The sequence below is a fragment of the Triticum urartu genome, chromosome 3 (assembly GCF_003073215.2).
Source record: "Triticum urartu cultivar G1812 chromosome 3, Tu2.1, whole genome shotgun sequence".
Taxonomy (NCBI): Eukaryota; Viridiplantae; Streptophyta; class Magnoliopsida; order Poales; family Poaceae; genus Triticum; species Triticum urartu.
Genome location: NC_053024.1, coordinates 5,791,959 through 5,806,483, shown reverse-complemented (window position 1 = coordinate 5,806,483; position 14,525 = coordinate 5,791,959). Strand labels below are relative to the sequence as shown.

Here is a 14,525-nt window from a genome sequence, read left to right as displayed (position 1 = left end):
GGACCAAATTACCTAAAGATGTACAACATCTGTTATATAACATAAGTATACAATTAAAATGCATCGTAGGTACTTAAACTATAGTAGAGTGCCAAATAGCTCCTAAACTATGAAAATAATCAATCTAGATCCAGAAAGTACATTAAACGAGTCACAACAAGACCTACCAAAACTTTTACATTGTGGTAAGGATCCAGGGGTAGCTGTACAGGGATCCTTGCTAAGGAAGTTGCCTCCACCTTGTAACTTAGCTATGTAATTGTTTTTCTCCCTCCCTCCCCCCCCCCCCCCCCCCCCCCCACCACCCACTCTGTGCATATGTAACAAAAACTTGTACATTGTGGTAATATATAAGCAGTAGGAGCCTTTCCTACTGTCCTAACCTTCAAAGAAAACAAGACCTACCAAGGCCAATTAGGACCTGATTATTACACATGACCGTTGACTCCATATCACCTCGTATAATTGCCATTTCATATATCTATAGACCACAAATATTTTGTAAATAGTACCCACGAGAAACTAAAGCCCAACCAATTTCACCCATCTTCGTTGCATGGTAGGAGCGTTTTTCCATAATTTTTTATGTCTTTGGCGGGAGTTGTTGGCACCAAATTACATGGCATGCCATGTGTTATGGTTTGGGCCTCATTGGCCTTGTTAAGACTTGTGTTGATTCACTTAATGTACTTCTAGAATCTGGATTGATCATTTTCATAGTTTCAGGACATACTTGGCACTTGGTCAATAGTTCAAGACCTATTATACACTTCTCTCAACATATATACTTGTGCAGGTGCAAAAGGTTGTGCAAAGATAGCCTACTTATGCAGTACTATAATCACAACTACTTTACAGATATGATCATTTCCCACTTGCTTTACCAGCCATTACTACGAATAGAACTGTAGCGATTACAATGCATAAATGAGCGCAGAAGGAAGCAAGCTTGGCAGCGGAAGAAACATGTGCAGATGAAACACAACCGGCGAGACCACTCCTTATGTTAATCTGAGTCAGGAGCCTCCATGAGAGACCAAACCCAATAGCCATGGAAGATAATAGTAGAAAAAATCTGGTCAACTTGCTGGGTGAAGCATTGCTTATGGCTGTTACTGACACGGCCAAGAATCCAGTGAAGGTGGCCTTTGTCAGTTCCAGCGACGCCGGCCTTGATTCTTGTTCATCTTGTGTGTTTCCCTTCAATGCAACCAGGACCGGAAGTTGACCGAAGCTTACAGCCGGAGGTAGCAAGACCCACAAGGCAAACTCAAGCGGTGTGAGCTTAAGCATGACGACCAACAATAGTACAAAGATACCAACCGCCATGATGCAGTCTAGGACGAGAGTCAGACACACAATTTGTTGCTCTCCCTCACTTCTTTCTTCTTGGCTACCATGCCTATGTACCGCAAAACATGGAGGTGGGGTCATCTCGAGGAACATTAAGCACACTCCAAAAGTGCAGACGATGAAACTGATGTAGCCCACTAATTCCTCGCCCTTGCGACCCGTCTGACCGTGACCATTGAGGGCCAGACCTTCGAACCCCAGAAAAAGAATTCCAGTGACACTGGTCAAGAACTCATGTGATTCATCCAGTACGCTGTGCATGTCCGTTGTGTATTCCCGACCAACGTCATTCCGTGTGTCGTGCACGTAGTAGCAGACGGTCCGAACCAAGACCAAGATTCCACAGATGACTCCAACAGTGACAAAAATGGATTTGGAGACAATGAACTGTGCAATCAAGCAGGCGAGGACGACGAGGCAACAAGACGAAAGGGTTGCCAGACTCGTGGTTACGGGGATAGGACTTACGCCCAGGCCGAGGAATCGCTCAAAGAAGCAGCACGCGAGCAAGGGGCAGATGCCAGTTATCAAAGTAAAGCCTGCCATGGTGATCAACGGTATAGGGACACCATGTCCGTACACGTCGCCATTGAGGTCAACTAAGTTGAGTGCCAGTGCGAGAAGCACCGGGCATATCATAACCACCACTCCTTCTGCCAAGCCACGGGAACGGTTTAGCAGTTCAGCCTAAATCAAAATTAAAATCATAACATGATGTCATGGCCGAGTAATAAGAAAAAGTAAAAATGTGCTTAGAGTGACAAAATCTATTGAAAATCAGAAAAATGGCAAAAAAAAAACTTTGATTATCAATCAAATAATGAAATACATTAAAAAGCATAAAAATATTGTGTAAGAAAAATGAAAAGTTAAAGAATATATTTATACTTCCACAAATTTTGAAAAAAAGAGAGGCAAAATCTAAATTCCAATATCATTTTTGTCTAAATGAGGAGGTTGCACCCTGCCTGTTCAAGGTAGACGTACTAAGACATGGATATATGGGGGATCTACTTATTTAGTTTTGGTATTGGCATCTTATTATATAGTAAGAGATGGTATAATAAGTGTACAAAGTGCCTTGGCTGCTGGGTTGCATGTTTCTGTATTAGTGTTCCTGATTTTGGTCGCTACTACTTTCAGTTCTCAGTGAAACAGATTAAACAGAAAATTCTACTATTTGTGTTCAAGGGATAGAGAGGCATGCGTACGTACCATCTCGAAACCGTGTCCGAACGGAAGGTGTCCGATGAGCTTGGTGAGAAGTTCCTACAAACAGATCACGTTCGTTTCATTAATTTCCTCGAACTAGGAAATTAAGGAATTGGTAGAAAAGAGAGAAACCAGAAGAGGTTGCAAATACCTGAGCTTACCCCTGCTCTTCTCTAAGGGTGGAACCGTGGAACTGCTGAGCTAGCATGCGCTTGCCAGTTGCAGGTTTGGAACCCTTAAACTAGCTAGATGGATAGCAAATCACGCGGAAAGGATACTGCAACGAGGGACCAGCGACGGAGCCGACGACTTGACCGAGTCAATAATTGGCACCAGTAGCAGTATTGTAGGTCCAGAACAGTCTCAAATCACGCGGAATCTTTATTTGACAATTAATGTTCATAAAATAGTACAGAAACATCTGTGATAACTAAAACTTTATTTCACTATCGGTACCCAAGTAGGAATAATGTACAGGTTCTAATTGCACTAAGTGGAGAAGACCAGGTTCCTCATTTTGTTTTGAATTCAGAGATTTGGACGTGTGGAGATTGATTGTTCTGCCTTAGATAAAAAGCGGCCAAGGCGTGTGGAAGGAAAAGGAACTTTTGGCCAGCAGTGCGAACTAAGCATAGCTCAGATGGTTAGTTCCTTGTGGTGGAACCAGCCCACCCGGACTCATGTCCTAAACTTGGCAGGGTGCTCGCATTGGGAGGGGAATTTGGAGTTGTAAGATTAGGGTTTGCAACTCTATTTGTAGTCATCTTCGCAATATTATTGGTATGGTTTCCTTTGGTTTTATCTCTCCGATGCTTGTTTATAACCCTCTCATGCATGAGTAATTCCCCATAGGCGTGGGAAATGTAGGGATTGATGACATTAATATGCGCCTATTCTATATGTTGTCATTCATGATTATCAAGTTATGATTGTTCAGTAAGTTGTTTATCTATGGTGCATGTAATGCGCGCTGTTCAATTTTAGGGCCCAGACAACATGATCCAAAGACCTACAGATGTAACACATATTGTTTAGTGAATCTGTGACCTCCAGGTGACAGGTGATGATATCTATGAGGAGCGAAGACAATATGAGATAACAGTGATCCACCGAACCTAATGCATTGTTCCGGTCTTATGACCGTAATTGCCGAAACTACCATGTAATGGCAATTTTGAAGCTCTAGGCAAAATGAATCTAAAGGTGATCCACTCAGGGGCGGAGCCAGCCCAGCGGACAACCCCATGCCGCCTTTGTACACATTTCAAAACGGTTTTGTTGCAAGGAATGGGGATTTGTTGCAATGCACGCCTTTATTATTATTATTATTATCATCATCATCATCATTATTATTATTATTATTATTATTATTATTATTATTATTATTATTATTATTATTATTTCGCTATATGGGGGTTTAAAATGTGCCCATCTTTTATGCACCATGAAGAAAAATGTTGTGATAATGTTGAATATGTACAGAACAATGTTGTGTCAGGGATTATACATTGCAAGGATTAGACGGTCGAGATCACACACTTAAATGAGATTGGGCGGGTGGGGAGGCAACTGGTTGGTTGAAAGACGCCTAGCTTTGGGCATTGAATAAAAGACGAGCAACCATGAATCATAAAGCACAAAATATCAAATATACATTCTATATATATTTCCTTGGGGAATAGTGCGGACATCGTGTAACCGTGCAAACTGTATTGAGCATGTCCGCGTGCGACCTGGACTCCCTTGCATGCACAAGCTAAAGAAAAGTTTCATAGACTATACTTACCGCTCGCCTCGGTCCTTCTTCCTCAACCACTGGCATCTAGCTCTCCTCTGGCTGTAGCGCCGCTCATTGCGGCGTCCCACCTCTAGTAAGGAAGCTAACTATCTACGCTCCCCGAAACTTTCAGGGCACGAATCTTCCGGAGCATGCAGAAATATGTGGTAACGGTTCGATTGGGGGCTAGCTAAAAATAGTCCCTTCTTCCTGTGAAGGAGACGACTCCATCGTCCCTTCATTGATTGTAACTCAACTTTTTTGGAGATCTTCCTCCCCTTTCACTCAAACTTGTTGATTTTGGGGGACTGAAACACAAGTGCCCGATCTATACTCCCACCAAAGCAGAAGTTGATTCCCCCTTGTTTCTTTGATGGATCTTGTTACTCTTGGAGGATGGAGACTCCTAGGTGGTAGGAGTCCTCAGTGAGAAACCGATTTGTGATTTTTTTTTCTGTCGTTTGTGAAGGTTTGGAGGCCGCCTCAAGGTATACCACCAGTGGTTGGGAATCAACTTCTTGGTGATATCTCAATGCGAAGAGGATGAGCTTTCATGGTGTTGGTGTGCCTTCATGGTAACACCACCCCTCCAACAGTGACTAGTTTCCCTCCAAAGAAGTGAACACCGGGATACATCATCGTCTCGGGTGCTTTTTGGTTATCTCTAGCCCTAACTCATTACTTGTGGTTTACTTTGGTCACTTAACTTTGCTAGCACCATACAGATTATTTATCTCATTACAATTGTTTAAACACACCTTTATATTGCCCAAACTTGCTAATAATCAACAAATTAAAATTTGTAGTTCTCCATTTTCAACCCCCCTCCCAATCTCGACCCTTTCAACCAGCACTTGTCGCGGTGCCGGACCACTAGACCTTGCAGCAGGCTACCGCGACCATCAACAAACTAGCCTCGTGCATGAATGTAGATGCGCGTGCGCAATGGCTGCTACTAAGCTCGCTTATATTCTTTCCACATATACAATACTCGTAAATGATCAATGATCCATGCATGGTGGCATCTATGTATGGTGTTGTGTGTAATTTTTACTCGTGTTTTTCCCCTAAAGCAAACATAATTATAGTAATAACTCGAGCTATCGGAAATGCATGGTGATGATTTTTTTATGGAATCCATGGTAGTGAGTTGAGTAAACGATGGGCACCTTTTTAGGAAAGACAACTGAGCAAATGAATCTGATTTCCTTCTGCGATACACAAACAAATTGCCACCACCTCAAGAAAATTACTGATCAAACCAACATTTTCCATTTATGCCATACACACGTGCATTGCAATAATTATAATAAGCGGTTGCTCTTTTGATAAACGATGATATATTTATATCAAGATTATTTTTATAGCAAGTACACAGCCTCTGCAAAAACACAATATGTACAACCAAAATTATTGAAAATAAAAAAAAATACATGACATCAAAATGCCATGCTACTTGTTGCCATAAACGTGAGGTCTGAGAAAAAAATTAACCCTATAATATTTACAAAGAATATTGGTTTGCAGCCCAGTGGCAGGGTCAGTTGACTTGAGATGTGGTAAGTAACGGGTTAGTAGAAAATCTATTATAGACTAGCATTACTAAAAAATCACGTGGAGAATACTTTTAATGAGCGTGGTCCTAATCGAATCGATTGAGTTAAACCTAAGATATATTGTTGTGATTTGTATCAATCAGGATCCCTAGATAAGACATTATTTGTAGAGATTGATTGGTTGTACCTTAGCGATCAAGTTTTATAAATACAAGGCAAATCCCTATGGGGTATCGCACAGCAAACATTGTATTTGAGTTAGTAACAGAGGCAAGATACCGCGGTCGCGGCAATGACAGAACCAACCTCAAGCCCAATGTTTGATCCCGATTCATTCAGACATAGTGCCGCAACCACTTTAATCATGTGTACCAGTTCATGTCCATAGTGTACAAACCAGTGGTGCGGCGTCGACGGAACGCTCAAGTATGATGATCCTCGGGCTGGAGCACATGATTAAAGCGGTTGCGGCATTGTAGCGCGTCATGCCTGAATTTGGAGCAAACTTGGCACTTGAGGTTGTTTCTGCCATTGCCACGTATGCGCCCACCATTGCCACGACCAGCAGTGTCGACGGTCAGGATTTGAGCTACATAAAAATAAAATGCGCCTTATATGATGTTAGACCAGATCACAGCTAAATTCAGAAAAGAAAGGCAGATAGGTTCGTAACTAGTTTGTGGTGCCATGTGTACAGGATTCGGTAGAGGTTCACTTGACACTTCAGAGTTCAAGGATGGAGGTGACATGCTTTGTTTCTGCTTCAATAACCATGATGGAGTAGCCCATTTCAAAACTTGGAGTAGCAAGCTCAAGCCCGGTTTCTGAACTTCCGTGGAACATCATTTTCTGGACTTGCTTACCATGTTATGTAGCTAGCACTGTGCGAGAGTAGCTGTGTGTTCTTCTTCCTGAATGTTTCGATGATGATCTCAACTTTGCAGGTCAGAAGTCGATGGGAGGTCGACACGGCGTCCATTCCCCTGCCGTATCTGCACCCAGCAGGGACCCTCACCAGGCCTCCACTTTGCCGGGCCACCGTATCCTGCCGGGCAAAGGGTAGCCCGGCCATGGCGTACTGCACGCGACCAGTTCTGTGACACTTGAGACGGACGAAAGCGAAACAGCAGCAGCAGCGGCAGCAAAGATACTGCTGCTCCTTCCTCACTCGTACCCTGCTCCCTTCTCGTGATGCTCGTCTTGCTGCTCACCAGAGCGAACCGCCACCGACGATGACAAACAGGGCAGTTTATGATCTTTTCTGAACCAGCAACAAACAGCACAGCACAACTTTTGTTTGAAACAGAGTTCCTGAACTTCCTAATTAACATGTTGTAATCCTTCTGTGTAAATGTTTGAGAGGAAAATCAACCTTGCGTCGCAGGAGAGAAGAGAGAAGCCTATGGGCGACGCTACAGGTTGTGTGGGTGTGTAACTTAATATAACAAAAAGAGATTTGGGTTTGTGACCTCCAAATTGCAGCAGATTTGGGTTATAAGAAGAATTTCCACCTCTCCTTTGGTTCTTCTTCTTGATGATACAGCTCCTTCTACCTGTGTACAATCCATGGAGTGTCAGTTAACTTCTGTTGTGAAATGATGAAAGTTTTGCACTTACATGTGTTGCAGGAATGATGATTGCTCCTGCAGCAAAACGTTTCATATCCGTTCGCAGGATATGAAACCCACAAATCCATGCAAATTTTGTGCAATTACACCCATAAAAGAATACACTTTGGTAAACAAATACTACAGCACCGCACAATGCACTGCCATTCAAATATTCAACTGAATGGGATCAATGTTGTACAGTAACAGTAACAACAGCGCCAATGGGATTATTTTACAGAAAGCAGTTCTCTCCAGGTTCACATTTACAATTTGCATCATCATTTTCGATGTCTCCTCTTCGTATTAAGAAAAAGAGTATCTTCTTCACATTGCACACAAATATTGACTCGCTGAGCGCACCTGAGCTGCCTAGAGGATAAAATTTGGTCCAAAACTACGATGTATAGGTATTTCACTCCGATAATGTACTTAACTCTGATAATACTGAAGAATCTGCAGCAGGAGCATACTCGTCCCCGCAGAAGAAGGGCTCAGGAGGCATCTCCAGGCCATCGATGCCAGCTTCGAGCATGTCTAGCACCTCGCTCATGGCCGGTCGATCGTCTGGCTTCATCTGGATGCACCAAAGCTATAGACGTCAGACTTGGACGATATGTGGGTCCACGTTCCTCCGTCCTCCGGCCATCTCTAGCAACAACATCCCGAAGCTATAGACGTCAGACTTGGACGATATGGCACCAAAGCTACGGGACACCATCTCAGGAGCTATGTAACCAACTGTTCCCCGGGCAGCACTCACTGGCAAAAAGCTGTTGTCCCTGGGGTACAGTTTCGCCAGCCCAAAGTCAGCAATTTTTGGGGTGAAATCACTGTCTAACAGGATGTTGTGCGGCTTGATGTCGAAGTGTAATATCTGCATATCGCACCCTCGGTGCAGGTAGTCGATCCCTCTGGCAATGCCCAGAGCAATCTGATTGAGCTTGTCCCAGGAGAAACTCTTCTCAGGCGAGAAGATGTACTTCTCAAGAGATCCATGGGGCATGTACTCATAGACAAGAGCCCTCCTCATTTCCTCCGAGCAGAAACCCACCAGACGCACTACGTTGACATGGTGAATGCTTCCGATGCTGGACACCTCACTGATGAATTCTTCTCCATTGGACATGGAACTGACCAACATTTTGATGCAACATGGACGTCACCGGGAAGCAAACCTTTGTACACGGACCCATAGCCTCCTTGGCCCAGCTTGTCTTTGAAGTGGCTAGTGATCGCAGTGATGTCTGTGTAAGCGAACCTTGTTGGGCCAAGGGCTAGTTGCATCTGGAGGAACTTCTCAACTGCGTCAATTACTACCTTTGTTTTCCAGTACTTGTAGCCAAGGAAGATCAATACAGACAACGGTGCAAAGACTAACCTGGATAGTACTGCAAACACTGCATAAACAAGATTACAGACATGAGTTACATGTATAAAGTTATGGAGCTGTAATAATAAGGATTGGATGATTCTGTCATACCGATAATGAGCTTCATGATACTTATAGCAGATACTATGACTAACACAGCCCAATATAATTTAGTGTATTTAGACAAGGAGTTGTTTTCTACACATCCCAAGAAACGCACGTCGATGGCAAAAATCACAGAAATCTTATTTTGGATGCTTGAACTAGACATCTGTTCGTGGAAGTCGCTGCATAAACAGTTTTTTGGTAAGACAAACCCATTTGAGGTGAAAAATGCAACCAGAGAGGATAGAGACTCACCTCCTTGAATTTTCCAGGCATGTCTTGAGGATCCAAGAATATGTCCATTCTGGAGCTGGGAAAGGAAATCTAAGAGCAAACCCATCCCTCATAAATTTTACAATATCTTCATAATCATAACTTGCATAATAATCATTTGGCCCCGGACGCCAGCTTCCCAAAGGAGTCATGGCCAAGTATCCACATGAAGGCTCAACATTCTGAACCTGATAAGATTGCATGGTACTCAACACATAAACAAAAGAATTGTTCGTACTCCGGGCAAGCGACAGGCTTATAAATAAGATTATCTTTCATCATCCGCGAACAACTGACAAAGGCAGCCCATTTAACCGTACGCATATATAACAGGAACATGTAATCTGATCTCAATCCATAGATATAAGGATGTTGATTCCTCTCAGGAATAGGGCAGCTGCTATTATCCAAACTGGCATCAACAACCCAGAAAACAGAGTCGGGGTAGGAGATGTTGGTGATGAAGTACCTTCCTGTATTGACTTGAATTATAGCCTGGTCATCGCTACAAACAAGCTCGTATTCTTGAACACCACAACCAGGTGGATCCCCTCGTAATCGAAAAGGATGGTGGATGTCTTGGAGATGCCCACAGGAGAAAGAGGGGCAAACTGCTTGCCCCAGAGTATCTTCCGCTCCAGTCTTTGTTAGAAAAACTGAAACTGTGGAGGAGATTGCTAATGCTTGGAGTATAACAGAACGTGGAAATGCAACGGAGTTCGTCATGAGAGCTTTACAGATGCAGGATCAGGCATAGAAGCTGGTACTAGAGTTAAGAAGAAGGCTAATATGGTCTCAGAATGATGATATACGGATTTTCTGGTGCATATGGATTGATGGAGACACAAGAGGAAGAATAGTCAAGCCTTGACCAGTGTACAGGAAGATAGTCTTTGACTTGTCAAAGGCAACATCCAGGAAGATATTTCTTTTCTTTATGATTTCAACATTACAAAAGAAGCACAGTTTTTGTAGGCATAGCTTCATCTCATTTCCTCCTCATCTTCATTTTTCACACAAATGTTTGAAGCTTTGGTTGTAGCTCTGTTGTTCTCTGTTCTTAACTATGGAATCAACAGAGCCACAGCAAGTGGTGATGAAGATTTCTTCCATAACTGCGCACCATCCAGGTGCAGCGAAGAAGGCACAATAGAGATCCGATTTCCATTCCGCCCAGCAACCAGGGCAAATTTGACAAATCTGACCTATAGACGAAATCAAATCACGGAATGAACTGCCCGTGAAACTATTTCACACACCTGACCCTTTTGTGTAGCGCCCGCCACGACGGCGCCACACTACACTGTGCAACGCCTCACAGATAGGCGCTACACGGCCAGCGTCATACCCGAAAATTACTAAAACAGTGTGCAGCGCCTGAGAGCTAGGCGCCACGGGTCAGCTGCGTGAAATAGTTTGACGGACAGTTCATTCTGTGATTTGATTTCGTCTATAGGTCAGATTTGTCAAATTTGCCAGCAACCAGCTCCCCATCCTGTGGAGCACCTGGCTTGGAGCTAGCATGCTCAATGGAAGCAGATACCATCCTACTTCACCCAATCCTTGGACTATGCAAGGTCACTGCAATTGACTACAGATTTGGTGGCCTGAATGTCATCCCGCTTGAAGAATCATGGACTAGGTGCCCGCTTCAGAAGATCTCTGCCACCAATCTATCAACTAGTGTCTACATACCTGACAGTTACGGGGGTGAAACTGCAATCCTGGTACGCTATTCAAGAGAGTTGATACCAACAGAGAAGGCCGGTACGACACCAGGTATGGGGGACAGTATTGTTGGCCCAATCTCTTGCCTGAGCAACACAAGCCAGTTCATATATTTGATGGACGGTAGTGAACCAATGTATATTCTTCCCTTAGACTGCAAAGTGGTTTCAAATGGTATTTCAACGCCGTGGGATTATGATGTCAATGATGTGTTATTCACTGAAAGAGCCAGAAGGGTCATTGCATTTGGTGAGACAACCTTGACTTGGTCAGTTCCTAACATAACTGACATTTGTCTAGACTGCGAGCGAAACGGGCATTCCTGCGGATTCAGCTCACAACGCAGGCAAGCATTCTGCAAGCGCCAAGGTATTGTTTCTAGTAATTCTTAAGCATCGAAGGATTTGTTCTGAATAAATTGCATGCCTTAAATATTTTTGACAAGAGTACCTAAATGATCGAAATAAAGACCACTTCTTTTTATCCAACCTTTGCTATATATGCAAATATGTCTCTGTTTACCAGCATATCTGAGTCCAGTAAATATTTCACACTCGCATGGTTCTGATACTCCCCCATACAGATAGCATATACAACATTAAAAGTAACCCAATTTTATAGTTAAATTCTTACTAGAAAAGTATCACTTTGTTCAGGCATGAGTATTATTTTGCACAAAAAATCTAAATCGCTTATTTCCTACATGCAGGTTCACGTGTGCAAGTCATTGCAGGTATTATGCATACATTTTGTTGTATATTACTCTTATTCTTGCATCTTACCCATATATAAGAGGAAAGACATGAAAGCAAGATTGTTTTAGTCCAAGTATAACTCACTGTTTGCCTGCATTCTTGTTTTTCAGCAACATCATCGGTAGCCACATTTGTGGTTCTCTTGTTGACGGCAGCCACAGCACTCTATCGGTCCCTAAAATCAAAGGTCGATGAAGAGGTGCGTTTGAAAATCGAAATGTTTCTCCAGGCATATGGCACATCAAAACCAACAAGGTACACATTCTCTGAAGTTAAAAAAGTAACAAGGCGATTCAAAGATAGACTGGGTCAGGGTGGATTTGGAAGCGTATACAAAGGTCAGCTGGCAAATGGAGTACCTGTGGCAGTAAAGATGCTGGAGAACTCAAAGAGTGACGGGGAAGAGTTCATGAATGAAGTTGCAACCATTGGTAGAATCCACCATACTAATGTGGTCCGTCTCTTGGGATTCTGCTCAGATGGAACAAGGCGTGCTCTTATCTATGAATTCATGCCTAACGGATCACTCGAGAAGTATATATTTGCACATGAATCAGATATTTGTCAAGAGCTATTAGCACCTAACAAGATGCTGGAGATAGCATCAGGCATTGCACGGGGAATAGAATACCTGCATCAAGGGTGCAATCAGCGGATCCTCCATTTTGACATCAAGCCTCACAACATCTTGCTAGATTACAGATTTAGTCCAGAGATTTCTGATTTTGGGCTTGCGAAGCTGTGTACAAGGGACCATAGCATCGTCACACTGACTGCAGCTAGAGGAACAATGGGTTACATTGCACCAGAACCGTATTCTCGAAACTTTGGGAGAATATCCAGCAAGTCCGATGTCTATAGCTTTGGCATGCTGGTGCTGGAAATGGTTAGCGGAAGAAGGAACTCAGATCCATGGATTGAGAACCAAAACGAGGTTTACATCCCAGAATGGATATATGAGAAAATAAGCACGGAGCAAGAACTGGAATCATCAAGGGACATGACGCAAGAAGAGAAGGATACAGCAAGAAAGCTGGCCATTGTGGCACTCTGGTGCATTCAGTGGAACCCAAAAAATCGCCCGTCCATGCCGAAAGTGCTGAACATGCTGACAGGAACCTTGCAGAGTCTAACGATGCCCCCCAAGCCATTTGTTTCGTCTCCAGGCCACCCCATGCCGCAAATCTAGAGATTTGTTTCACTGCGACTCTGAATGTATTTCTTTTGGACACTGAGACTTAATTTGCTGCAGTAATAAATGCCTATTGTATTGTGTATGACACTTGGTTTTCAGCTCGATAAGCAGTCTAATGGTAAACTGTACGGCATCCCGTCATGTGAAACATCACAATTGTCTGCAATGTGGTGGTCGGCACACCTGACGGAAAGCCGTCATCAGTCACCTTGTGGTGGCATTTGTGTGTTTCAGAAATTGCCGCTCGACTTACAGTTAGCTAATTTGCTACTGTCACCATGTAGTGTATTGCCAGGGCATGGCATCAGATTCCACAACAGACTGCAAACTGGTGTACAAGCCATGGTAAAAAGTTGCCTCACTGAATTAGTCCTCGCCTCCTCGTTGCCGGATCTGTACCAGCGAGCAATCCATATCCATGTGCTCGGAAGGAATCCCACTCAGGCCAAGGTAATTAAGTAGGCAATACACCTTTGATTGTGTTACGGAATGGTAATGCACTCAAGAGACAGGGGAAGGAAGAGGTTCACCTTTCTCGGTGCGGCGGCGAGCTACCGGAGACGGGGACGGCAGCGGTGGCGTCTGCGGGAAAAGAAAATGCTCAGGCACGGCAGAGCGGTTGGCGCCATGGGAGCGCGAGGGTGTCCGGGGCGGGGGGCGGGGGGCGGTCTAGAGCGCCGACTCCCCCGCCGGAGCTCCGTCGGGGAGTGTGGTGGGGCAGCCGGCCGGCGGCGGCAGGGGACGGGAGTAAAGCAGCTCTTTTTTTATTCTTCTGTGAAATGTGGGGCGGAAGGGGACGGGTGTAGATCCAAGTAGGCCTCAAGTTTTTTTCTCTGTCTTTCTTTATTGTTTTTTTTATCTTTTTTTTAAGTTTTTCAGCATTTCTTCAGTTTTTTTCTTTGTTTATTTTTATTTTTAACACATGTCTAATGTTTTAGTACACGTCGTACATATAGTACACAGTGGAACATTTTCTTGGTACGCATGGAACATTTTCAAATATATCCTATACGTTTTCTCAAATATCAGTACTACATGTCAAACATTTTTCAAATACACATTGGACATTGTTTTAATGACATGAAACATTACTTTAACTATGTGAACTTTTTTATAGAGATTTTATCATTTAGGCCACTAGTTGTGTCTCACTATCCAGTTTGCCATTAGAAGTTACAACCGCATAAAAATTGTATTGTTTCATGAGATGCTTGCTAAAAAGTGCACCTTGAAATTTCATCATTCGTTAGATGTTTGCTAAAACACCATCAGACATCACTAATGCCAGGTCAAATCCATTGATCATGTTATATGACCGAAATACCCATATGTCAGCTCTCTCTATCTCATAATGATAAGGTTGGCCCCACTTGTCAGCAAGCAAGCAAGCGAATAATTTAGAGGAAACTAAGAAAATTGTGGGGATCGAGTGGGACTCACACTTTACGGTAGTAAGATGAGTTGTCATGTTGGTCCATGAGGATGTTGGCCATGTACCATAGTAAACGGGCTTTGAGTTGGCAGTAATGGTGTCTAGTGGCATTTTTTAGCATGCGCCTACTGAGCGATGGCATTTTAAGCAGTTGAAACTA

At 43.4% G+C, this 14,525-nt stretch overlaps 2 protein-coding genes, 1 long non-coding RNA gene and 1 pseudogene across 4 annotated transcripts; 1 reads left to right on the top strand and 3 right to left on the bottom strand.

The window, feature by feature from the left end:
* Positions 1-861: 861 nt before the first annotated feature.
* Positions 862-2,790, bottom strand: LOC125547541. 2 transcript variants are annotated; one of them, XM_048711367.1, is made up of 3 exons: positions 2,717-2,790; positions 2,569-2,622; positions 862-2,040 (listed from the first exon to the last, which is right to left on the bottom strand). In XM_048711367.1, exons 2-3 carry the CDS (start codon positions 2,569-2,571, stop codon positions 865-867), a joined length of 1,179 nt encoding a protein of 392 aa, XP_048567324.1. In that variant the 5' UTR covers positions 2,572-2,622; positions 2,717-2,790; the 3' UTR covers positions 862-864. The 2 variants fall into 2 exon arrangements, with proteins under 2 accessions (XP_048567324.1, XP_048567326.1); XM_048711369.1 differs by having other exon boundaries at positions 2,727-2,790.
* A 4,051-nt stretch (positions 2,791-6,841) lies between these two features.
* LOC125542309 lies at positions 6,842-13,828 on the bottom strand. The gene is made up of 2 exons (XR_007297855.1): positions 13,464-13,828; positions 6,842-7,451 (listed from the first exon to the last, which is right to left on the bottom strand). It is a non-coding gene; the product is annotated as an uncharacterized LOC125542309 (long non-coding RNA).
* LOC125542306 lies at positions 7,705-10,107 on the bottom strand (annotated as a pseudogene).
* Positions 10,152-13,421, top strand: LOC125542308 (rust resistance kinase Lr10-like). Its single transcript, XM_048705286.1, has 4 exons — positions 10,152-10,426; positions 10,717-11,352; positions 11,693-11,716; positions 11,849-13,421. The coding sequence occupies exons 1-4, from the start codon at positions 10,276-10,278 to the stop codon at positions 12,925-12,927; spliced, it is 1,890 nt and encodes a 629-aa protein (XP_048561243.1). The 5' UTR covers positions 10,152-10,275; the 3' UTR covers positions 12,928-13,421.
* Positions 13,829-14,525: the final 697 nt, after the last annotated feature.

Bases quoted from the DNA above. Each gene is read 5' to 3' on its own strand.
- LOC125542308 (XM_048705286.1), top strand. From the start codon at position 10,276: ATGTTTGAAGCTTTGGTTGTAGCTCTGTTGTTCTCTGTTCTTAACTAT. The intron at 10,427-10,716 runs GCCCAGCAACCA...TCTATAGGTCAG, and splicing joins AGAGATCCGATTTCCATTCC to ATTTGTCAAATTTGCCAGCA. The intron at 11,353-11,692 runs GTATTGTTTCTA...TCCTACATGCAG, and splicing joins AGCATTCTGCAAGCGCCAAG to GTTCACGTGTGCAAGTCATT.